This window comes from Melanostigma gelatinosum (genome assembly GCF_949748355.1).
Source record: "Melanostigma gelatinosum genome assembly, chromosome: 15".
NCBI classification, from domain to species: domain Eukaryota; kingdom Metazoa; phylum Chordata; class Actinopteri; order Perciformes; family Zoarcidae; genus Melanostigma; species Melanostigma gelatinosum.
In genome coordinates, this window is record NC_136648.1 from 16,948,735 (window position 1) to 16,976,019 (window position 27,285).

The 27,285-nt window shown below is 43.2% G+C and overlaps 1 protein-coding gene across 1 annotated transcript in view; it reads right to left on the minus strand.

Annotated features, from left to right (window-relative positions):
- LOC306789587 (A-type potassium channel modulatory protein DPP6-like) overlaps positions 1–27,285 on the minus strand; it is a gene marked incomplete at its 5' end in the record, with an annotated part of 57,405 nt that overhangs the window by 17,528 nt on the left and 12,592 nt on the right. Inside the window, 2 exons of the mRNA XM_079285603.1 lie at positions 1,640–1,738; positions 2,172–2,286. Coding sequence (XP_079141729.1) covers positions 1,640–1,738; positions 2,172–2,286 — 214 coding nt within the window. The remainder of the gene's footprint in view (positions 1–1,639; positions 1,739–2,171; positions 2,287–27,285) is intronic.

A 27,285-nucleotide genomic window follows, 5' to 3' on the forward strand; every position in this document is an offset into this window, starting at 1 on the left:
TGGCACAACATATATTTATCTATTTAATCTAGTATTAAATATATTGTCTTTTCTTTTTGTTTTATCGGATTTTAGATGGCCAGCTGTATCATGTGCATTAATTACTTCAAAATGTGTTTTGTACCTGGAGAAACAAAAACTGAATCAAATAGCAGACGACCAAGTTCATTCTTGACCCTGGAGACCGTTGTTTGAGGATAGAAGAGGGTCACTTCATATTTATCTTCCTGCAGCTTTAACTACAGTCGCAGTTTGCTCTGACAGAAATTAATCCCCCAAAGAAAGCTATTAAGTTGCCCTTGGGTTTAGATTTTTGGGGAAAATAAAAAACAATACTATCACATGACAAAAAGTGATTGGTTCGAAACATCGGCTTTATATCGGTAAACTCTGAGAGCCCAAAACCAATTTGCATCTCAAATCCAGATGTTATAAGGTCCATCTGTACACCTTTCCACACAATAATTATGATTGAATTTATGTAACGTGCTTCAGGGATCACTGTTGACAACCAGACCTCGAACATATACAGAGCTGCTTCAATCCTGTAATAAGTAACATGGACATGAATCAATTACTCTGCAACCTTACCTCTGTTAATGAGTGATTAGCAGTAGTAGTTGTACTTACTACCAACACAGAACGACACTGGTCCAGACTGTTACACAGTGCACAACAAAATCCAAAATCCAAGTCAAAAGTACTTTTCCTGTTTTTCCTGAGTCGGCGGATCCAACATTTCTGAGCACAGGTGGCCGCTTGCTACTGGCTACCTTGCCACGGTGGCAGAGGCCACAGCAGACCTGCTCTACTCTACATCTGTTCAATTTGAACCATCCTACTGTACGTCTGGTACACCGCGTGCTGAATGTGTAATGCAAAATAAAGCTGGAACACCAGGTCAAGTGTTTGCCATGGAAACAGAAAGAGCTGTATTGTTGTGCTTTTTTTAATGTTGAGAGCGTAGAAACTCACGTAGAAACGTTTTCCCCCAAAAGTCAAAAAGCTCTGTGTTCACGGTTACATGCAGGTACATTAGCAGCAGCTGTGGAGACAGCTAGGTTTAACGGCTGCCCTGCAGAGAAACCTCTGTTATGCGATTGGTGGGACTGGAGATTAAGTGAATTTTATATTTTACCGCTCGTTTTCGTCCATAAAGCTCCACTGTTCAAGCCTCCAAACTACCACACATCTCTTCTCTCTTTCAAATCGTGTAACTGCAGAGCACGATCCAATAACCACTTCTCCTTAGATATCCCATAATGTACATATCAATGGTAGCAGAACTAGTTTCAATGGTTTGAACTGCAAACTGCCCTCAAGCCGGATTCCTTCGCTCCCATATAATAAAGTTATATGAGGATTGGGAATCTTTTTCATTGAAAGGCGATTAAGTTCTTTGTTAGCGATGTAATGTTACATGCAACCGAATCAGTTATATTCCTTTCTGAAAGATGTGTCATCACTGTTATAAGCCCATGTGGGCTATAGGCACCATCACACACAATGCACAACAACTACGATAACAACATGGACAATTCAAGACAGTGGGTCAGATACACTGACGGTGTATACCGTCTGGATACATTCTGCATTTTGACATGAGAGGCAGATGCTGAATGCCAAACTGTTCACTCACCGCTGAGCCATTTGGCGTCTGGGTCATGGATGTGAAGGTCCGGACCAAAAACATCCTCTATTGTCACTTTCTTCTTCAGGCCGAGGCTGTCATCTACACCTGTCGAGGGCATCACCAAAAGATCAATAAGCATGTGTGAATCCAAGTTGACGTGCAGCAGCTCACATGCATGTTCGCAAAAAAACCTCTAATTTTCCACAATATCAATACACACGCTAACTAGTATATGGTTACGGTGAAGGAAACATTTTGGTTTGTGGAAAACATACTGTGGCTGAAAACTGAAAAGATGTCGGATGTCCATGCATCACTCAAACCGTCTCCTTACTTTTTGCAGTGCTACATAAAAGGACAAACTATTTCCTGTCATGGAGTGCAATATCGCTGCAGATTACACATGTTCTAATCACTACAATAAAAACGTCAGTTAGGAGGGTTGTGTATCCTTGGAGGATTGCACGCGCTGAATGATGGAATATGTGTGTGTGTGTGTGTGTGTGTGTGTGTGTGTGTGTGTCTATATTGTACATACGAGGGGTCAGCAGGATGACGGAGGTGACAATCAGGGAACAGATGATGAGGATGACCAGCAGGGCGATGGCGATTCCTTTCCAGTTCCTCTGCGGCGGAGCGCTGCCGACCAGGTCCTGAAAAACAATATGACACATCACACTACTTTGATGCAAAAGAAACATCAACTTTAAAGCTTTCAGGTAACAGCAGACATGATTTGTCACCTGATCTGCTCTCTGTATTACCAAAAGACGCTGAGCGATGACCTTCAGGTGATGCTTTTCTGTTTCACAAAGGACACACAGCGTTTCAGATATGATCCTAACATACACGAGGCAGATGTATTTTGCACTGTCACAGTTGGAGCCAGAGGAAAGCTCATTCTCCGTCAGACAGACGCCGACAACTCAGCCACTTGTGTGCAGTAACACCGCGTCCACCAGCTGCTCCCCGCTGCTCGCACACGAGAAGAGTCCCTGCAGCTTTGCCCGACAGCTGTGGAGGAGCTAGGTCTTCAACGCAGACACAACAGGCAAAATAATGAGCGGCTCGCCTCACACAGCTCAGCAGATGGTCGATGGCTAATCGGCACCATTCGAAACACATACACTGCAAAAGTCCACAGGACACACACAACATTTCAAGTGCGGGAGGCAGCGAGGGTGGTCTCTGTAGACCGGCCGGTACGCGCTACACGCAGGTTCTTGAGCTATTTTGATTCAGGAGCTCATTTTTCGGGGAGTTTTAGAGTGTGATTTAACAGATGGGCTTCGTATAAACACACACACACACACACACACACACATCATTCACTCCTTGAAATACTGTGTCCAACAGAAAGCAGGAAAAACTTTATAAGTAAGTTCACCTCAACCACCACCTCAAGTTCACATTCGGCCTTATCTGTTAAATGTGTGCATAAATGAACGCTCCTGACCATATACTCTCATTTCCACCACACATTATCTTGAATAGGTAAACCAGCCATTTCGAAGAGATAAATCGCAACTTGGTTTTCACATCTTTCCATTTTCTCTCACCAGTAAAACAATCAATGTACGCTGGCCTTTCACATTAGATTCAATGTTAAATGTAGACAACAATTAGCAGAACAATACAAACATTCAGGCTCCTTCGTGTGGCTCAAAGACGTACTGCATATCTAAATGTTTAACAATAGACAATGTAAGATATTTTACAAATATATGAATCGCAGGAGATTCTTTGAGAATCAGTCTTTGGGAATGATGAATAACAAGACAGGTAAGGCTACTCTGAGCTGCTATTCATTTAGCATGTGAGTAGCCCTACATATGTTTAAAGACACATTTGATGAATGAATGAAATCTTCATCCAGTAGCTCGAGGGATTCAGGTCATAAATCAGGGTTTCTGGTCTATGCGCGCATTTGGACAGACGGACCCATTCCGTGAGGAAAGTGAGCGGCTCCAGCCAGCCGTATCAGTCCAGCTGTTGATGTCCTTGTTACCAATTAGAAGCTGTCTGCCCGCAGTTAGTGGTTATACAGTATGCAGCAGCTTAGTGAACCATCCACAAGTTAATGAGGTGTGTGCGTACACGTGAGAGTACAACAGACGGCTCGACTATCGGAGCCGAGATGATGTTTTTTATATCTATTCAGACTTTAAATTACTACATTGCAAGTTACTTTTTATTTAAATGTTTTAAGCGTAGCTGTGTGTGTGTTTGTGTGCATTTACACTGCATGTGCACCTCCTATCTCTAAGGGCAGCAAATCAATACTGAAGACAGTGAGGACACATAGAAAAAACAGCAGGCACGGCAAGACGCTGATTTATTACTGCAGAGGTAAGCTTTTCACGATCAGGTGTATCCTAAATTCATAAGATATCAATGTCCCTGAAAGACATGCTGTTGAAGTTGCCTTTGACAGAGATCGGGCCTCTGAATCAAGCCAGAAATGAAACAATAAGAGGCTTTGACAAGCGATCAGAGTCTTGTTTCTGCATCTGCTTACTTATTCCCCCCCCCCCCCCTATCTCTGCCCTGAAAATGGCAAACCAATCAGTGCAGGCAGACTTGAATGCAGCCCAGTCCGCTATCTAGTTCAGGGCAGCCTGTACCTAACGGAGAGGTACTCTACAAATGTGACAGCAGCTGGTTCTACGCCACATAACAGAGGCAACGTGTCTCTCAGCAGAATATTTTCAGACACTTTGATACCAGCCCGGGAGCCATGCGAGTAAATATTTAGTTCCAGTCTTTTCTTTCCACCCACAACAAATCCAGCATGCTCATTGTGCTGGAGCACAGGAGGCACATGGTAATAATTTCAGACAGCCTCCTTTTAGAATCTTAAATACATCTTCCACAGGCCCCGTGGGCTAATTCAGGTTGTGGAAACGCAGGATGCAGACGACTTGATGAGCAGGAGCAGCTTCCCTCCAGCGCTTGGCATTTCTGTAAACAGACACCCAATTATTCAATCAGAGGTCAGGGAGCTTTTCCGCAATTTTAATCGATAGGCAATCAAATGCTGTTGGACGTTTTTCCTTTTTTCACTATAAACTCCTCAATAAAACAGCATCCAGTTGAAATGAATACGGCCATTAACCATCACCGGCAATATTCACGGCTTCACAGGAAAGACGCCATCATGGAGAGGGATGGAGACGTGATTTAGTTTGAATGGGGATGAAGGCATTCATAGTGTTCACATTAAAAATGACAGGAACAGTTGTGTCAAGAAAAAAAAAATAGCTGGGGAGAGAAGATCAAACTGTTATATTATGGTTGCAGATCATCACTAAATACTGGCTGTTGTTTCCATGAGAACCAACCATTTGCCATGGTTTGTCGGGAATTTCAGTATGCAGTTGTGTTTCTGTTCTTTTGCACACGTGTTACACTCCCTCCACCATGTTATGAAGTCGTGTGATTCGAGTCGAGCCACGGCCACTTCATGCTAAATGTGTGAGGCCAACTGCTAACACGTACTGCGTCACCCGTTTCCTCACCTTTGTTTTGGTGCTCTCTGATTTGTCGCATTTCTGAGGACGACAATGGCTCACAGTTACAATGTTCTGTCCTGGAACGTGTGCAGCAGAGCATGAGTATCTCATCAGTCTCGTTCTCAGTCTCGTTCACGTTCTTTGATCCCAGAAGGGGAAGAAGCCAAATCAAGTCTGAGAATGGCTCAATGGTTAAAAGCCTCCTTTATTTATTGTAGCAGATCTTTGTTCAGGCACCCGGTTTCCATGTGCCATCCTCTCGTTTCTGGAGCTCTCAGTCCATACGCCGATGCATCAGCGGAGACTATTGTCTGTGCCCTGGGATTGAAAAGTGCCAAACCTGGTGGTTCGCTCAATACTCATTTGATGCTGTCAAAAACCCTGCGCTATAAATTTTCCCAGATGCAAATGTTCTTTGCACTCCCTCGGTAACCGTCTCCTCTGCTCCTCTAAGGGGGTATTTGTCGATATGATGAATCATCCCCGGAAGCCTTCTCACCCCACTCACATTAGTGGGCTCCTCTGTGTTGGTGTCAGCTCTCACCTTGTTGTTGATCTGTACCAGAAACTTGAAAGACAAGTTCACTTTTCAGCGTCGCACTTGCTTGGTCCAGTGACTTTAACACTGCCATTCACCCCACGCCGTGCTGAGCCTTAGGTTTTTGCATCATCCATCTGGAAAACGACTTTGTCGAGGCTTTTCTGCAGCTGAGGCATTCTCTCTTGGAAATGTTCTGGTGCAGTGTAGATGCCAAAGCAATATCTCCCAAATGGAGTAATGAATATCTTTTTGCAAAGTGGGCCAAAACGCCAAACTTGTGTCCGGTTTAGAGAATACTTTGGCGCCCTCCAAGAGTGTGATCCCCTGATGAACGCACATGTCCCTCTCTGTTGACTTAGTGGTCAACTTTGTCAGGTCGACACATAGTAGAACCTCTGGTCATCAGGTTTTAGTACAGGAACTATTCTTGCACACCAGTCTGTAGGCAGCATTACTTTGGAAATCACTCCAAGCTCTTTCGTGCCGGCGAGTTCTCTCCTGACTTTTGGTGGGAGAGGTAATGGGACACCTCTAGGTGTCGATGGAGCAAATGGCACGGCTTGGTTATAGTTCAATTTCATATTCCCCATCCAATTTACCTAAGAGTGTGTTAGTGTGTGCTTTTACGTGCAACGGTGGAAGAAGTACTCAGACCTTCTTACGGAAGTAAAAGTGCGAGTACAACGGTGTAGAATAGAGATACACTGTGTGTATATGGAGAGGCTGTCTGTCGCTGTGTACTATGCTGCACGTCTTTTCTCAAATGCCCAAGACAAACAATAAAGACAAATCGAATGTGTAAAATACATTTTAAAAATGACTTGAGAAGAAGTACAAAAGCATTAGCAGTACAATACTCTTTAAGTACCAATGGTAGAAGTACTCTTTGTGCAGAATAGCCTTTTTGCAAAATAAAATACACATATAATTGTGTTGATGCATTCAAGTGTAAACATCACTCTAATGTCAAACGGTTATTTCTAACTAGAAACACAGCTTGGTAACTTCATCTATAGTAATACAACACTTATTCATTTATTATATTTTGTATTATTAATGTCAATCTGCAAAGTTACTGGTAAACTAACCTGTCAAATAAATGCAGTGAAGTAAATGTAGTCGAGTAGAGGCATAAAGGTGCACACAAGTACTTGAGTAAATGTACTTTAATCCTAAATCTCAACACTGTGTTTATATCTGCATGTATTTTATCGTCTTCACCAAGGGTTGAATCCTAAAAAGAGTATTTAACACCATCTTCAGGCTGGTTTTGTTCATTTGCACGTAGCCCATAGGCTTGGGTTGGTAAAGTTTAAATAGCGAAGATCTAATTTTCTACTAGCGAAAGCCATTTGGAGCCACCATCATGCTAAATGATCTGAATTGAGGTTGAAAATGAACGTGGTGTGTCAACACTGTGGAAAGTTGTTATGATGAAACACCCCATCCATTTCAGTGCAATCTTTAGGAAGCTCCACTGGTTAAACCTCCGTATCTATACACATAGATTTAGGTAGAGGCTTCATTCTTTTTATATTGGAGATAAAACTTAGCTGAATTTCAGGAGCAGGACCACACCTCAGCCACTCGCCCACTTCCGGCCACACTCCTATGAATACCTACCCACTCTAAGTCTCGGCACACTCGCGTTTTCTGCACTCGCAACCGGAACACCACGCAGAGGACGCCGCAAAGCGCATCGAGAGGGTCCGGGCAGCCAAACCCGCGATCTCCACCTCGCCGACCAGCTGCATCCACCCGCCAGGATCTGACAATACGAAGAGATCTGACAATACGAAGACTCGGACTCACGGCCGTCCTCCTGTTACTCACATCATCGACGCAACAAGCAAGCAGTGCCAACTCCTCACAACTTTCCCAAAGTCACGTTAGGGAAAAACAAACACGTACCTACATGCAAACACACTGGCGTGACGCAGCGACCGTGACGCCACCACGCACCCCGAAACTCCGCCCCCAACCCACAAAGTTCCGGGTTGCCAGGTCGCAGAGCCTCACCTCTCATCCCCCTCCACCACCTCAGGCAAACTCAACTCTCCAAAGCAGCAAGAGACGACTCTATCTTCCTCCCTTCTATTTCCACAGCATTCCATCCCACCTTTTGGCCGGAATCACCCCTCCGTCCCTTCACCGTTCCCCTACACCACCCTTCTTCTGCCTATACCCAGGCACCGGGTCGCCAGGTCTTCTTTCCTCTGTCCCCCTTTCTAAGCTGCCCCCCCCCTCTAAGCTGTCGGCACCGGGTCGCCATGTCTTCTTTCCTCTGTCCCCCTTTCTAAGCTGCCCCCCCCCTCTAAGCTGTCGGCACCGGGTCGCCAGGTCTTCTTTCCTCTGTCCCCCTTTCTAAGCTGCCCCCCCCCCTCTAAGCTGTCGGCACCGGGTCGCCAGGTCTTCTTTCCTCTGTCCCCCTTTCTAAGCTGCTCTGTCCCCCTCTAAGCTGTTGGCACCGGGTCGCCAGGTCTTCTTTCCTCTGTCCCCCTTTCTAAGCTGTCCCCCCCCCCCCTCTAAGCTGTCGGCACCGGGTCGCCAGGTCTTCTTTCCTCTGTCCCCCTTTCTAAGCTGTCCCCCCCCCCCTCTAAGCTGTCGGCACCGGGTCGCCAGGTCTTCTTTCCTCTGTCCCCCTTTCTAAGCTGCCCCCCCCCCCCCTCTAAGCTGTCGGCACCGGGTTGCCAGGTCTTCTTTCCTCTGTCCCCCTTTCTAAACTGCCCCCCCCCCTCTAAGCTGTCCCTCCACTGTTCTTACACCTCCTTTCTTCTGCCGTACCTAGGCACCGGGTTGCCAGGTCTTCTTTCCTCCGTCCCCCTCCCCTATCCTGCTTTTTCTATGCAGATTCCTGGCACCGGGTTGCCAGGTTCCCTCTCCTCTGTCCCCCTCCCCTATCCCGCTTTTCCTACTACGCATACTCTTCCCACGAGGCAGATTCCTGGCACCGGGTTGCCAGGTATTCTTGCCTCTGTCCCCCTTTCTAAGCTGTCCCCCTCTTTGAACGCAACAACGCAACCTCTGAACGCAACAACGCAACCTCTGAACGCAACAACGCAACCTCTGAACGCAACAACGCAACCACTGAACGCAACAACGCAACCACTGAACGCAACAACGCAACCACTGAACGCAACAACGCAACCACTGAACGCAACAACGCAACCACTGAACGCAACAACGCAACCACTGAACGCAACAACGCAACCACTGAACGCAACAACGCAACCACTGAACGCAACAACGCAACCACCGAACGCAACAACGCAACCACCGAACGCAACAACGCAACCACCGAACGCAGCAAGCAACAACGAATCGCAGAGAGAGAAAGGGAAGAGAGAAGTAAGAGAAGAGAGAGAAAGGAAGAGAAGAGAGAGAAAGGAAGAAAAGGAAAGACGGCAAAGTAGAGAAGAAGGAGAGGAAGAGAGCAAAGAAAGGAGGAAAAAAGAGAGAGAAAAAAAAGCGTATGCTTTTTAAAATAGCACTGTTCCCTCTTACAATCCACTGCTATTAAAGTGTCTTAGCTCTGATTGCTTTATCCCCGCAGACTGCTTTATCCTTTTGTGCAGTGTGGAACATTTCACCCACCCACTCAACCACAAATGAGCTGGGAGCTTCCGAACTCGGGCATATAAAATGTCACATGAAATGTATGAATCGCCAACACCTCCATTGTTTCCAGCAAATGAAATCCCTTAAGAGACGCACAGAATCTAACTTCATATCAGTTGATTTCCCCAATGCTGGGCTTATTAAAGAATGCAACAAACAGCTGCAATCTCTTGTATTCCCTGGATGCTGACATTTACTGAAGAGCTCTTAACGAGGCAAAAAAGCGTGTCCGTGTGCTAAAAGGAAATCTTGACCTTTGGCAGCGTTTTCAGACACGGCGAGGTATTCCTGGCTGTCTGCATGAAGCCGTCTCTGTTAGTGTGTGTGAAGAGCAGGCAGGCATGCCATACAGCTGATAACAATAAAAGCTGCATCAATAAATGAGAGCCGGAGCCATTTTCACCCTCTTCTCTACAGGCGCCACATCTAAACAAACTCTGTGCATTTCAGTACCGACGACTCTAAAGGGGTAGAGAATCCCATGAGGGGAAGCGACACCATTTCTTCTCAATCTATTTGTTACTATTTTCCTTTTTTGTTTCTAGATGAAGTGTCTATGAAAATGAAGCATCTTTTAAGGTGAAGCTTAAAAGATGCTCCCATTCTCTCTCTCTCTAATCCTCTCTGCGTCCCACTTTCCCTCTGTCGAACCATCTCTTTGTCTCTGCTGAAGTGTGAAATGGATCTTTACTGATCTCTGAGCACCTGGTTTCCAAGGGAACCAAGAGAGTCGTTTGAGTCAGATTTGCAGTGAAGATGGTGCTGGCTGTGCTGTGCAGTACAGCAGGTACTAATATTACTGCCGAGTGTCACGTGGGAAATGTGACCGGAGTCTTGCGGAATTAACCGACTAACAAATATGACACGGAAGAAAACTGACATTTGAAAGGAAAGCAACCTTGCAGCTGCAGACATCGGACCCCTCGATACTCGATATATATCACTCCACTGTAATGTAGTCGCTGTCTGAGTACAGAGTCAAACTCGATGAGTGAAGCAGTAACCTTCGGACATATGGGATAAACGTTTCCTCTGGAACAGCATCAATAAATTATGGGCATTCATGAATGAGATTATGAATTTATGCCAGCTGGCTTTTGGGTTCATGGATGGTAGCGCATCAGCATGTCTCCGTCTTTCCAGCCCGTCTTTGTCCCATTCGCAAAATGTGGAGTGTGAGGTTTACACTCAACTGAGTATAAGACAAAGAAAACGAAATGTTGTTGAGACGAGATATTGTAAAGTCAATGTGTTTGCTGATAAGCGATCCCCTCCGACAAGTAGAGACAAGCACAAAATTGTGAATTGAGGACATGCCACTACGTACTGTGCAGTGGCGGCTGGTCAATAGAGGGCCATGGGGCCTGGTCCCATGAGCCACACGGATAATAATCATAAATTATACAAATTGTCAATATTTGTGTCTTTGAACTGTGGAATGTACCCAGTAATGTATGTAAAATATATGATATCTGCGCAAAATATATGCTTTTCCTGCTCGTCCTCTCCGCCTGTGTGTAGACACGTCTGAGAACGCGCAGCTGGGGGGGCCGAATCGTTTTGGCCCAAAAGAGTCTATGAAGCAGTTTAGCCAATTGCTGATTAAAGTTATAAATGAGTGACATACAATTTAGCCAATCAGCGCGCTCAAATAGATTCAGTGTGGGGCCAGAACGATCAGGCCCACAGCTGCGCGTTCTCGTCAGGAGAAGTCTCTACAGGCGAGCCAGCGCGAGCACTCCTCCTCCAAGACCCGTTTGAGAGGAGAACTTTGGCGGAGATTCTGCAGCCAAAGAGCTGATATCAGATCAGCCTGACCTCACAATCAGACAGCAGACTACATGCGAAGCTTCACTACTAGCTGTACACCAGACAGGTTTGGCTAGCTGGATGACGTCATGCTAATAACTTATTTAGCTTTTTAAAACAACGGGTACGGATCCAGCACGACAGCTACGGGAGTGAGGGATGAGGAGGTAAGGAAACATGAGAACACCAGGACACACATAAGAACTCTGTCAAGCTACATATGATGCAAAGTGAACATCTGTTCTTCTACATAGCTGTCCTCAGTCTCATCTGCTTAACTTGGTCATGGAGGCATCAACATGTAATAGAGATGTTAAATTAACAGTGAAAACTCATCATAGCTTAATTTAACATCAGTATTCATAATTACACTTCATGTTTACTTCTCCTGATCTTTACCTCCTATAACAAGGTCCATAGGGGCATCTCAATAAAAAACATGTTATATTATATAAGTGTTATTTACTGATTGTTTTCGTGTTGGAATAAATGTTAAATATTTAACTGCCAAGTAATAATGAGTGTTTGATACTTACATTTTTTTGCATTAAATCATACTGGGATGTTTGCTGAAATTGATAGGATGGCCCTACCTAGAACATTTTCAACCAGCCACCACTGGTACTGTGGAGTGTACAGTTAACCAAATCACATAATCAATATGTCTGACGATACCCGCTGAGGAGAAGTACTGTAAGATAGTAAATGTCACATTGTGGAATGTATTTTCTGTAAAAGTAATTTTACAAAGTGAAGAAATCATTTTTTTTTTCTCGAAAAACAGAAGAAGAGGGGAGACAGAGTTTAGTTGAAGTTGCTCACATAACCCAAAGTAAAGAGAACAGCTGATCGTTGACTTCAGTGCTGTTCTGTGTAGTCGTCTAACAGACAAGGAATGAAAGGGTTCAGGAACATTTTCATTCCCGGCTAATTACACTTTGCTCTTACAAGTATCATCACAAGCAAACAAGTAGCAAACTACTTTCAAAAAATCCTCCAGCGAAGCTCCATCTGGTTGCATCTGATTGTCTTCCCGTGCTGGAAGACAATCGCACAACAATCTCTCCGAATCCAACTTTAGCAAGTTGTCAATGTAAGGAGATGGAGTCCAGCGCCACTTGATTCTTTGGCTGACAACTCAACACTGACATATTATGACTTTCTAAAGGATATGATGAACATTGTGAGCAAACAGTTGCTCATTTGCACATCCAGCAGTGAACCAAAGCACAAAGTGACATTAGCATTCAGTTGGAGTCACGTTATCTCAAATATTGACTCTCCTTCTAGCTGATTTTGCGCTTCACAAACTCCTTAAGGAAAGTTATCTGGCTCTTAAGCTGCTAAATGCTCTGAATGCTCGTCGCTAACTTTGTGTGTTTGCTGTCTGGTGCTGAGCCGCTAGTTTACAGTGGGTTTAATCCAGCCTCAGGCCATAAAAAAACAAAACAATGAGCTAAAAGACGCTAAAACTCTCCACAGACCTGAGGGGATAATGATCAGAGATACAAATTGAGTCGGATAATAATTCTCTGTGGGTTTCTTACTACAGCACATAGTCATTTGACTCATTGTTAATATATAAATATTGATTATTGCAGCTATATACTTCCTTAAAACAGATGGACATATTTGAATAAGTAGTAGTCGTAGTAGTAGTAGTAGTGAGGTTAGTAGCAGTAGTGGTTGCAGTAGTATTACTAGTGGCATCAGGGATTTATTGGTGAGGTAAGTAAGAAGAAGTGCACTATGTTGTTCTTTCTCAACAACTCAAAATAATATTAAATGATTTAGACCGCTGCCTTTTATGCCATTATCGGATTTCACCTGGGAATGAATTATTCAATATCTGGGGCGATGCTTCTTCCCTTCCCACTTAAATTCTTCCAGTCAGCTACAGCAGTATGCAGGCAATGTTAAATTAAATTACACCCAGCCAGCGTGTCTCATTTAAAAATACCATGAGTGCCGCACTCGTCTTATTGTCAGAACGGATACATTACCAGACTGGAGAGGGAGGCGCTCCGAGGGATCTATTCTACATCTTCAAGAGGGTGTGTGTGTGTACTCATCTAGTACTCATTTGGCTTGGAAACCAAGTGTACCTGTATGTATTTTTATATGAATTAAAACAGCAACATATTGTGTAATTAAGTGGATATATTAACATGTACAACCCTACAAAATCCATAGAAACACACAGGACAGACTGCAACATACAGTAACAGCAAACTGAAGGGTGGCGCCAAAGACCAAGAGTCTACAGCCCAGCCAGCGGCTCTGTGAGGATGTACTTAGCACCAGCAGTGTTTTGTGGTAAATGATATCAGCATGCTAACATGCTCACACGATGACAATGCTAACATGCCCAGGCTGCTAAACACATCCTCTGCTTGACATCTCTTTTTCAGAATGGAAGGGGAACATTCAGCATCTACAGCAGAGAGCCAGCAGAAACAACTGGTTATGTGATGACGAAGCACGATGCAAAATAATTCAATCATAACACCGTTCTGTCATTTTCTACTGCAGTCATGAGAACAAAATGCCAAAGCCTGTTGCACATTTAGTGCAGGTGACGGTGACGGATGAAGAGTTTAACTTCCAAGAGTCTTTCTTCCAAAACAGAAGCAAGTTTGAGAAGCTTGAAGTTCCAAAATGACTGTTTTCTTGAATATTGTCTTAATTTGCAGCGTGAGAGGTGACAAGTATATGCATGGACGCATAATCTTTATTGTTGCAATTTAATGAATGCAAGTTTGAATACATGATGGTTAACATGTAGTGAATTACTGTATAAAAAGAAATTGGCTTCTCGTGCATTTTAGCCCATACAGTCTGTAAATAGCAATTAATGTCAATTCTGAAAAAAAACAATGGGCCTACCGTTTAAAGTGCCGGTCAGACAAATAAAAAATAGACAGTTGCCTCGGCCAAAAGGTAAGTTAGACCACCAGGAATGTGCCCAGTGGATGGCCAGTCCAGCCTTGTATACCAACAAAGGAAACCATAAAGTGGTTTAGCGCATAAACTAAAAAAGTAACTATGGACAGAGTCAAAGTGTTGCCATAATTGAAAGCATTTCGACTTCCTGGGCAACTCTTCCTGAAGATAATTCTTTAAAAGAATCCACAAAACAGATGGGGAGGAAATCCCTCCCCATCTGTGTTGAAGAATAAATAAATATTTGAGCTCATGCTTCAGATATTAGAAGTAAGAATCTGCAGGAAAAGATCCATACAAATAGGAAATGTGAAAGAGACAAGAGACCAAACTTGGCAGTATGAGTAGATACTTTCTGGGCTTCGTGGGGCTCTGCATTGGTCTTTGTAAGAATTAATAACATGTAGTGAGAGTGTGACATGGAGGGAGATGAGAAAAGCAAAAAACGAGGCCTGCTGAATCAATCGACGGGGAAAAAGGCACGACCGAGGAAAATAAGGGTTTTCTTAGGGGATCTGAATTACCGCCTGCCTCTGGACAAAACTGGCACAATATATTTGAATCATCAGAAGAACTGCAGCGCACAACAACGCGACTGAAGTTGAATCACTCAAGAATGGATCAGCTGGAAGTAACCCTCGCTGCCGTTTCTTTTTTTTCCTCTTCCTTTTCAAACTGAACGTTATTTTTCCCTAGAAATGTCCATGAAAATTAAACCAATTTTGAGTTGAAAGAAAGATAAGAGACCCATTATCCTTTCTGAATAATTGCAGGCAGACCAAACGCATTTAGAAGGATGAAAGATGGGGAGGGAGTTGAAAAAAATTCACGAAAAAATTCGAATTTTATTTAATCACAGCAGAGTCTGCCCATCTCATCAATTATGTAAGAGGTCTTATACTGCATGAGTCACCTTTGATCCCCGCAGTGTGGATGGGTGCTTGTGTTTTAAATGACGGCTCGTCTGCTGGAAATAGATACTGTGCAAGTGCTACCTTGAACAAGACAATGACCTGGAGTTCAAAAGCAGCGAGTATGTTAATGGTTATAAACAACAGACAGAGAGCGACACTGTGGTGGCAATTCCGGTCCGCCTTTATAGCATCACGATCGGCAACAGGGTGAGGGGGCTGTTTGCGGGGGTGCTCAACAAAAGAGACGGACAGCGATGCCGTATCAGATAAACAATATGGGGGTGCACTTGCTGAGCCAGTAATGACTGCCATAATAAAAAGGCAGCTCAGCATTTGCAAAGGGGGAATATAAGATAAGCTTGAATTCATTCGCGTACATTCTCAAGATTCAAGCTGGATAAAGAGCCATGGTGCCCACAACACGTCGGCCAACTGCATTGAAACCTCCACTAGTCAGCAGCAGCGACGTTGCAGTCCAGAGAGGCTGGAGTTCAAATCTCAGATGTGCTTCTTGGGCTCGGCGCGGTCGCTTCCTGTGTTCTGATATTCCCATCTCTCTCATTAAAGAGTACACACGCAGGCTGGCATTTGCATTTGAAACTGATATTACTCGAGCAAGGTCACGGCGTCAGCGACGGGGAGGGGGTATATCGTTTTCCGAGCTCCCTGTTCAACAGGAAATTGTGTTGCTTGTACAAACTGTGCACTCTGAAAAAGGGGACAAGAAGTCGAGGCCGGAGCGAATAAAGATGCATCTTTCTGTTTCATTATCAAAGGTCAAATGATTGCTGAACGCACATAATGGTAACCGTGCACTGTGACATATGCAGATGAGCATAATGTGCGTTTTACTCTCTGTGAGCTGTCTTCTCCAAGTCTCACATCCAAGTTTTCCTCTCAACCACCATGAGATGCCTAGGCTCCCTTCTTTCTGATCTAAACATGGTTGAGGATCTGCTGTGCTGCAGTCGACTGCACCGCCACTTTCATAAATGTATGAACAGGACGTTAAAAAACAAAACACTTTAAAATATTCAAAAGTTGCTGTCCGCATAGACACGAGAGATATATCCTCACGCTGTTGAGAAAGTGCACAAGTAAACAAGAAACCGGCAAACGCTGTTGAGGTTCTTCAAATTCACTTGAAGGGAGTATCACTAAATATATCCTGCCCAAGCAGCAATTATGTATAATGGAGAGAACCTTCACCTCAACTGATGAAACTGACCTTTTTTTTTTAAATCTCACATATTCAGGGCCGAAAACATATAGGCTACCATAGACAAATGCTTAATAATCAACAGCTGTTGTGCAACTAGATTTACTGTTGATGTTTCGACTTCACTGCGAGCAAACATGAGTTTAACTCTGTGAAGCACCTTTCAAACTAAATGAAATGGCGGGAGCTCAGTTATGTAAACCCATGAAGTGGATTGTGCCATTGCATCCCTTCACATTGTTGCCTATGGGGCCTCATACAAAGCTCAATTTTAACTCAATTTAACACGCATCTGTCTGACGCATACAAACTTTTATCTTTGGTGCAGAAACAAAACAAAAAAAGATGTTGTTCCTGAAACCAAACAAAAGCTAAACCTTGTATGAGAAGACCAGAAGACGTTCTCACAGAGTACAATTACTCATGAGACAGGACCCCGCACAGGTCATCATGGTATAGATGCTACACCTGTGGGCTGAGGTTACAAATATGAGTTCATTAAATATTTAGGAAGAAGTTTGGAAGTCGGTGCGTAACTCCAACCTAGCCAGAAAACAGCATACATATCGAATATTTTGGTTGTCCGATTAAAATCAGCAGTTTTCGCCGCTGCTATTACACACGCGCGCGCGCTTGTTAAGAGAGGAAAACGCCAACAACTGATTATATGAGAACAGAAGTGAACAGCTCGTGTGAAGTCCTACCTGGTCCTGCTGCTGAGCCGCTTTCCCCGGCCCGTTCGCGTCTTTTCCAGAAGTCATTACGGCAAAATAAAGAGGGGAAGGAGGGAAGAAGAAGAGGAACGCGCGCCCGGCGTCCGCCGTTGACAGGTGCAGAATAAAAAAGCGAGAGAGAGACGCAGACCAAGAGAGAGAGAGAGAGAGGGTGGAGCGAGAGAGAGAGACGTATCAAGTGTTCAAGGATATCAAGTGATTAGTTAGAATAATGTAAGAGACCGTGGGTGCAGACAGCGCCGGGTTCAGCTGATGTGCAGGAAACTGTGGACGGCTGCGATGTGGGAGGTTCGGCTTGCCTTTCGGAGTGGCAGTCTCATCACCCGCAGCTCCCAAAACTCCCGCCTACAGCGTGCGGCGTTTAGTCATGAATTTATTGAAGTTATGGATAGGACTGGGGCGCACATGTGCATGCACGGGCAAACAACGACTGGAGGATCAGACATCATTTTTCAACATCAAAATAAAAGAAGTAAAACGTCAAAAAATGTCAGATTGGAAACAATCATTTGTTCTTCAATATCTTCAAAAAGGTGTAATTTAAAGCATCGTGAAACTATACAAAAATGGGGACAAAAAGAAGCAACAACTTCCTTCATTAGCAAAAGTTTGGAGCTCCAATTGTGCAAAATTCTTATCTGCAGTCGCCCCCCCCCCCCTCCCTCTCCCCATCCCCATTCCCTCCGCTCCCTCCGTGGTAATACAAAGGAGAGCTCAAGGCTTTGTCCACCTGGACCTATATTTAGTTGTACCAGGCTCCACTTCCCGCCGCGCTTCACCGAGCTCGCACTGATAATATGGAGTCCTGTCAGTTCGGATCAGATCACTGTGGGCACTCATTACTGGCAAGTCTATTACACCGGAAATGGAAACAGGAATCAATGTATGAAGAGCAAAATACTTTCAGGTGTCAGTGGAGTTGTTTTCTGGGGCAATTTTTTGTCTTATCATGGTTAAATATACATGTATACATTCGTGACTGACCATGTTCTGTGCATTGCAGTTTAGGATTTGCATATCTATACGAATAAAAATCACACTAACTCCGCTATATTGTAAGCCAATACTGCTGTATTGTCTGCCAATAAAACAAAGGGTTGCTGCTGGGCTGGCTCTTGAGAAGCAGTGCTATACCGTCCTCCCACATAGAGCAGAAATAGTTCCCGTTCCCAAAAAAACATTGTTTGTGCTGTAACTCTCTCACCGTGTGTCACATATCTGTGCACACACACACAATCCACATTGTTGTTAGCACAGCTTGCCTGCCTTATTTCTGTTGCTCGCACACACACACACACACACACACACACACACACACACACACACACACACACACACGCGCGCGCGCGTAGCCCTCTGGTTCTGAAGAGAGCTTTTCCTCAGAAGTCATGAGCAGCCTCTGCAGAGCTCCTGGCTTTTTGAACCAGTCATCTGTTGGAGGGAAAGGAGCTGAACGCTCTGAGATAAGACGGAGGGAAACGTGCGTCGACGGCAGAGGGGAGATTGTGTTTGGCATCAGTACAATGTCTTCGTTGTAATGGGTGGCAGTGCCTTCACTATCATCTTAAGGGGTTTGTTGTTTTCACAGGAATAAACAGAGCAATGGCTGAACTTCAGAGTAAAATCATCCATTTTTTATCTTAAATCCCAAATGATGCTTATCATAAATGATACAGTAAATCATGAAATATTTTGATTGCTCCAGGAAATTCATCTGTGCAAGCTTATTCTGAGATCACGCTTTTGTTCATTATGAAAAAATGAACATCAAGACATGAAGTGCTGCCAGATCATTTAGTCAGATTATAGGCAAAAGTATAGTACATTTTTATCAGTAAACGTTAATTTCATAATGATTACATTTTGGGGGATTTTGTTCCTTTTGTTTTGTCGACAGATCCCTTTCGACCAAAATCGGTGCTCTCACTGTTAGGGTATAAAGCGTACTTGGCACCATTTACAAAGTAAATGACGTGCTCAATTTTCATATTATAAGAAAAACATAATATTTCTCTTCATATTTGGGACGTACAGAGATGCCTACGGATTGGCGTGTAACGGCCGCACCAATCCATTCTGCAAGGTCGGTATCTATTATGTGAGATTGAATACAGTTTCTTCCTCAATGTCATTAAAATAATCTATATTTTCCGCTGTCAGTTACATATATCACTGGGGGACCCTTTCTCAGTTCATAACGGCACAATGATCTCTCTCCTCATGTCGTCTCCCTCTTAGTATGCTTGGATTCTGAGCTGAGGTATTGGAATCTGTACCAGAGAGAAAAAGTCAAATTTATGCATCATTAATTGTTACATAATAGAGTGCACGCCCATGGATAACCACAATCGTAATAATAAGTAACAATACAATAATAAAGATCATAGGTAAGTTAATGGGAAGCATGTTATATTACCACAATAAGTCCCGATCGGCGCAATTCTATGGTGCCTCTGAGCAGGATAAAAGGGGGGAAAAGAGGAGGAAACATAGAATAGAAAGAAATTCAAGAAATAAATGTAGAGGGAAACACATTTCTGCAGCAGGGCGATTCTGACAATGGACTTTAAAAAGGCCAGACAGCGCAGCTCCACACTTGGCCTCAGGGAGCTGCACGACCAGCTCAGTGCCAAGAATGATTTCAGCACCACTGCTGTGGACAGCTCCACTGACAGAGCAGAGAGCCTGGTTTCCTTTTCACCCAAAGACATTCAAATCAATCTAGTTGGCGTATAAAAGCAGATGCAATTGGGTCTGCTCTGCATAGATAGCCCAATAAATGAGAAACAATTGTTTACAAATGAAATTAATTTCACAATTCAAGATTACAGTTTAATCCTCGAATGTGTGACAGTCGCTCTACTCTCCGTATTTATAAGACTTCACTCATGACAGATTAAACTCAACTCGCTGTCAGGGGACGCGAGCACCTGAAAATTTGCCGCACAAAAACATCAACAAAGTTGATCATCACAACCCATTACTATAGGTTCCAGGCAACAACGAAATGAAGAAAAAGAAACAACACACAAGCAGGCGTAATTGGAGAAGTAAAAGATAATGCAACCATGAGGGGTCAGAGCGAGCCTGCCGAGCTTTTTTGAACCACATTTCTATCAGCTAATTGACATCATTTTCATTTATATTCAGTTCTATCATCGAGTGGTTTATGTGCTGCCTGAGACAACATCTCTAGGCAGCGCTGTCAAATAAATCCAAAGCCCTTAAACAACTTTCCACCAAGCAAGGACTGTGCAGGGCTGTTGAAGTTATTGACAGTGTCTTTTTTTCCCCCTTTCTGTCTGGGGGACCAACAAACAATCATTTATTTATCTGTCAATAAACAATGGGATAGTCTTCCACTGCATGCTAGCTCCCCCAAGTGATCACTTGTTGTCTGACATCTTTATGTTGGTGAAGAAATGAATATTCAGCAGATTTCTCGCAGGACAATTCCTCGTTTAATCGTCTCCACTCCGAGGCTTTATTTTATTACGAAAACCATCAACACAAATTAGAGATTATTATGAAGACATTAACTTGTAAATTGGTGGGGGCCATGCAGTTACTAAAAATGCAAATCGTTTCCTGATTCATGGCAGGAAAACATTTTGTTATGAAGGAAATTGTGGAAAGAGAATCTAAACGTGTGAATCCCTGACCAGCGCTGCCTGCAGTCGTGGCCATTGGTCAGTCAGTCAGTTAGACTGAAGTCAAAGAGAAAAAGGGCGAGAGAGAAATGAGGGCGCCTAATAAAGGCCGGTACAGTTTTGTTTGATAACTGATCATTATCAGCCACGCTCTCCACGGCCCTAACATCAGAGCAGAAAGCCTCACACAGCCACAGACCCTTAAAACCAACAATGCTAGGCAGTACATCATCATCCATTCTGTTTTTGTATGAATGCATTCCTGAGGCTTTTTTTTTAGTTGCCATAACGTGCAGACAGCATATCATCGTAATGGTGATGAACATAATGTAATGTCATAAGACCTGTGCAATCTAACGCAGTGCACCTTTGCAAACAGTATAATTTTCACATTTAGTCTAAACTGTGTGTGGTGTTTTGCGTTTGCAGTGGTGTTTCAGCAACCCACGTTTCTGGATTTGATTTGTAATGTTCAATACCACGTGCCGACAGTCAGCATGGGGAAATGTAACCTTCTCCCTTTTAGTATTTCGTGTATTTCATACTTGGCAGAGAACATCTCTCAGCAGAGTTATTGAGGACACGGAGGGCATTTCATCTGCATTTTGTTGGGAATTTGGATTTTTAGCAGTTACATAAAAAACACACCAACATGGTGCGTACAGTATATTTTGGGGTTATTACAGTATTTTTTATTTTAACAAACTTTAGGCCATCAATGAATATAGTATTCACTATTTCCTCACCATTGTTTCATGACTGGCAGTGTGGCGCTGAACCAGCATGCATGTTGGGTTGGAATGCAAAAAAAAGGAGTGAATATAGTTAAGCAGTTTAGAGTTACAACCCTAAACATTTGAATGAAATCAAACCCAGTTTTCTGTGCCATTTGTTTCTGCCATAGCCAACCAATGTCTTTACATTCAGCTGATGATTATTTATCAGAAATTGTATTGTATAAATATGTTGTGAAAGCACCAATGGTCAACCCTTATCCTTGCAATATTGATACAGGGATATTTGGTCAAAAATATTGTGCTATTTGATTTTCTCCATGTCGCCCAGCCCTACCACCATTCCCTAATCCCTGAACATGGAGTGATTTTTATTGTAAAGGAGCCACAGAACAAGCAACGCATGTCCCTGCAGACAGCGTCAACTGCAATTGTCAATCAAAGTTGAATCTATACAAAATGATACGAAGGTCATTATTTCAGCAAAAAGATTGCAGGGAGTGATGGAACAAGAAGACAGCTGTTAAGATGGAGAGCCACAGCTGCACATCTACAACTCCTCAGCAAGGTAACCAACGGAACTGTTCCCTGCTGTCGTGTGGAGAACCACTTGCAGCATGTGCAGCTTGAACCCAGGTCCCGGTTGCAATTACGGTTGACTGACTTCTATATTAAAACATGTGTTTGTTTGGTTGCGCTGTAAACAGATACACCATGTTGCACTTCAGTTGTATGCACACCATAACTGAGATGACTGTTTGCTGTAGCATTAAACTGTGCTTGCTGTTTGACTTTAAGGATTATAAATAAAACAGAAAGTCCGGTCAAAATGTTCTGCCGGGGAAGTATGCACTGCACAGTGTGTGTTGGGGAGACTTTTTGTGTGTGGACCACTGAAAAGCCAATGAAAATAAAACACAAATTTTAAATTGTTCTCATGCACAATGCCAATAAAATCCTATCAATCAACGATGGCTGCTGATTTAGGAACAAGCTGTTTCCACTCGGCTGTGCCGCCTGCTGTCAGCCCGGCCAACTCAATCATCAGTCACGTCCCTTTCGCCCTCTGGCCCGCCGTGGCTCCCTCAGCTGTCAGATTAGCCGCAACGCTTGCATTCACCGAGTGTAAATACTGCTATTTGCATCGCCACTCCTCGTCTGCCGAGCCGCGGCCATAAATCTCGGGTTAAGGACAGAGCCGGCGTGTGGGCCGTGCTGCAGAGTTCATCACAGATCATTGCTGTACACTTCAACGACATCAATCCGGCCCAGAGAACACACGCCTACGTGAGTGACAAAAGGCAGAGAAGTTTTCAGACTGCAGGCAGCGGGAGTGTTTTCACTGTCTGGACGTTACAGAGGGGTGATTAACAAGTGCACAAGTTTTTAATCAGACTCATTATTGGTCTTTTACCAAGAGAGGACTTTCAGGGGGAAGCAATTAATCTACCATTGTCTTGTCTGGAAATGTTTGGACACACGCACACACGCTATAAAAAATGACATTTACTCTTATATCATTCCCGAGCCTCTGAATCTCACTCCTTGACCCCCATCAACACTTAACAGTTGTTCTAGGAAGGCTGCACTGGTCATACTTGCTTGTCAAGTATTAACAACAGAACTAGCTGGTTATCGTTACGTAATGATGCTAAAGCCTGTGTTATTTTTGAATACATTCTTAAAGTAAACTACAATAACCGCCTCACGGGTGTATGCCTCTGCCAACCAGTCATGTTGTTGTTGACATCCATATCTTTCCAAAATATCACCACATCATCATCGTAGCAATTCTTGAGTTATGACCGAAAACACGTTTTGTGAGGTCACGTTGACCTTTGTCCACCAAATTTCAAATAGTTCAACCGTGATTTGTGCCAAATCTGAAGAAATGATGCAGACAGAGTAAAACCCCCAAAACATAATGACTCTGGCCATGGCTGTCGCCGGCTCAGAGGCATAAAAATGTACAAACTTATAATTATCTCTGTATGCTGACATGTGCAGTGTCCGAAATCTCGTTTTATGCACATACTCAATACGTGTGCACTATTGTTCAACATAGTTTCCTGTGAATAAACAGTAGCGTGTATCTTTTGAGACGCACCTACTGTAGTTACCGCATCACTTCCTGAGTGGGTGCTTGCTGGTTGGAGACGCCTAACCATGGTAACATGTGCCAACCTCATGTGACCAAACAGCAATTTGTAAGAGTCATGAAGTCTGAACTTATTAAAAAATGATATTCCGCCTCGCAAAGTATATACTTACATTATTTGGTGTTTGCATATGGATATATTCAATCGGAAATAGTATGCAATCCGCGTACTATTGGTTTCACACAAAGGTCTTGGACAAACTAAAAAATATCACATGCTGTTTTAGCATACTAACGAGCATGCTGGTATGGAATTTCGGATGCAACCTTTTTTTTTACAATTGGCTACTGACTTTTCCACTAAATCCTATTTGATGTAAACGAGGGAATCACATCTTATTTCATGTCATGATTGCTGAATGGAAAGCTATTAATTCATTCAATCAGCATTTGAGCCGCATTTTTGAATAGACCCATTGCACAGTATACTCTTCATTATTCAAACAGCGTTGTATAATATCTGGACGGAAATGAGACCACAGAGGATGAAATTGGTTTATTTTATGTTGTGCCCTTTTCCAGCTTCGTCATTCACTTTAGATTATGGCAGTTTCACATTACCTCCTCTGACTGACTCAGGCTCATGACAGTCATTTTTTATGCTCTGCAGTCTACTGTGTCGCTGTGTGCCCCATAAGGCGTATGTCGTACGCCACAACCCAAAATATTCGCTCCTGTGAACCCGAAAAGAGCAACATCCCTGTAGCTCCCCACTACCTGCACTCACAAATTCTCTCCTGAGGAAAAAGATTATCTCGACTGCACAATACGCCACAGAGCAGCGATGAAACTCAAACAGAAACTCATTTTCATTTTCTGACCAAAACGACATCCTTGGGGACCAAATTGGGACTTTTCAAGGAAAAAGAAAATAACTGAGGAGAAACAGTATTACAGCGTCAAGGTTGCCAGTATCAGAGGCTCATAATGTGGTTCCAGTTTGGCCTCCACAATAGGTCTCATGGGTCCATTTATAGTATGTCAAACAAGCCTTCATTTATTGTTTGTGCTACAATAGGTTGCCATGAACATATAACCTCCTCCAGGCTGCAAAATCTCCTCACATTTATAACTCTGTGGCCACAAAACCAGACACTGCCACAGTAAACGTTTCCAGGATAATGCATTCTGCTCAAAAAGCTAGGAGACAGAAAAGATTTAAAAGAGCCTCAATGCTTCGATGACAACAGCTTTTTGGGGCTCGGAAGAGAGAGAGGTCCACCGAGACGTCTGAGAAGAAGGCCTGCAGCCATGACAGTAACTGGCCCTAATGTTCATCTTTAACCAACTCTTGATATACTTGAATTATCTTCTGTTGTATTAGGGTTGACCGTGTTTATATCCCTAACAAAGGATGAACCATAGAGTTTTAGAGCACGTAACGATTATCTGTCCACTGATTTCACAAAGCATGCCTTGCTCATTTTGAATTAGCCTTTAAGATCCCCTACAGAAATGTGTTTAAGACATAGAGAAATACGTTGACTTGAATCATAATTTTGTACTCCTTTTGTACGTCTATGTGAAGATGCAAATATTTTCAGTTCTAAAGTTGAACTGCCAGACTCGAGATGTCTCCCACTTCCTGTGCATCTCTCATGAGTTCATCTCATCAAAGTGTCTTTTGAAGAAAACACCAAAAGGCACCTTCACGCAACTGTGGTCAAAAAGAAATTAAGCAAGCAGATGTTGAGCGCAGCTCCACTGCACGGATATGACTCAGACAATAAAACACAACAGCGAGGAAATGATGTCAACAAGGAAACGGTAAAGTTGCTCATTAAGTATGGCACATGAGCATTTATTTCTTTAGGAGACGAGCGGGGTGAGTCAGCGTGCATTTACAGGGCATTAACCCATCTGCTGATTTAGTTCTCGTAAAACAGACTTACGAGCCTCATGAACTTTATGTGTGCTCATCAATGGCTTGCAAGAGGGTCGTAAAATGAAAAGAAGAACAAAGTTTAGAGTTACCACTGCATTTTCGGCGAGTTGTTATGGAAATTTGTCGGAGACAAAGCTCAGCCACAAGGGCCATAAACAAGGAATTAGCATCAGCGTGTGCTGTATAGTCAGATCAGGGAGTTACAAATCATCAAAGAAACAAAAGTCACAGGTGTAAAAAAAAAAAATTGATCTCAGTGGGCCAAAAGGACGTGATGATGAATCACAAGGAAAAGATAATTAATATATCAGTGCTGTTCTACTCTTATTAAGAATGGAGTAGTTGAGTCACAGAGGGGATTGATTAAAAGCAAATTAGTAGCATCTGAATGAATAGTGCTCCATTGTTGCCCGTTCACCGTGGGTTTGAAAAGGTTTTCATCATCTCGCTACTCCGCCTCTCCAAGGACCCCGACAAATAACAGAAGAAAAAAAATCCAATCTTGTTTATGTTTCATTATTCTCTCTATCAGTACTTCAGACCCAAATGAGAGGCGCACACACACACACACACACACACACACACACAAACCTGTTTCTTTGTATTGCGCACAAGGAGATGAAGAAATCCAAGACGCTGCCCACCCAAAACAGGCACAAAGCTATTCTAGCGATATTATTATAATTTAAACCTTCATCGACTTTGGTTGAAAGGACGTTATCTTATTGTGCCAGGCTTTGAGATGTTCGTCTCATGAGATTTCTGCCCTGAACCCTAGTTCTATGGCGGAAAACGAAGTTTAGTTTGTGGTGCTACAGCTTTTACAAGATGGTTGTCATTTTTCAATTCAAATAAAAGCGGGAATTCCAAACAAAATGACTTTCATTTCCATTGTATTGGGGTGAATGTAGGGTAGAAACCAGAGAAAGATATCTCAAAACCTGGACAAATAAAACTAAAACTATCTTCATAGCCAGTCAGCACTTATGGTGAGAAAATACGTTCTTCTTCTGTAATTTGAAAGCAACAACCCTTTACCTTGATCATTCAAATGTTGGAACCATTGCCACAATGGAAATGCTAAAATATTGATAATTAGCTGCAATGTTCACTACCATAACCACCTTATGTTAGCATGTTAGCATGCTGACATTTGCCAATTAGCACAAATCACAAAGTACAGCTGGGGCCGATGGTTTTGTGTTCGATGGTATGTTATAAGTTTTAAACTTATTTTCTCTTAAAACGTAATATTGATATGTAGTATTGAGTATAGATATGTTTAAGGATCACCCAAGTCATAAAAATGCATTCTAAGCTACGTGTGTGTACCAAACTTCAAGCTAGTCCATGCAAAAGCAACATCATCAATCTCATGGCAGCACGAGAGAAAACGTCAGTTGATTCCCAAAGTGTCCATATTAGTATTAGCAGTAGTAGTAGTTGTAGAAGCAGTATTGGTGATATTATAATCAGCAATATGTACTTGAGACACAGAAAACATAAAGACATTGTGACAGCTTGTACACCAGCAGCTCTCTGCCAGAGCTCAGCCTCTCAGGGGATTTGGATGCAGTTTTGAAATGCTCGTGTCAAACTCCTATCGTCTCAAAAATAATACATATTTCAGGCATCAAGGCAGCCACAAGGACAAAACCCCAGGACACCCAGCTAGATCAGTATCAGCTGCTAAGCTGTAGCCTGACTCTATCAAAGCCTGACAGCATCTCATTGTTGCCTCCTGCTCCCTGTGTGTCGCTGATAGCATCAAGTGAAACATCTGTCTACCAACACCGAGATATATGTTGTAGTATGTCTCTAATGAGATAGTACTGCTGAGTGAATCACAAATGCACGGAAAAGAAAAAAGTCAGTGGGAGGGGTTTAGTTTAAAAAAAAGGTGCATTGGCTTCATGCATGTAGTGAATTGTATAT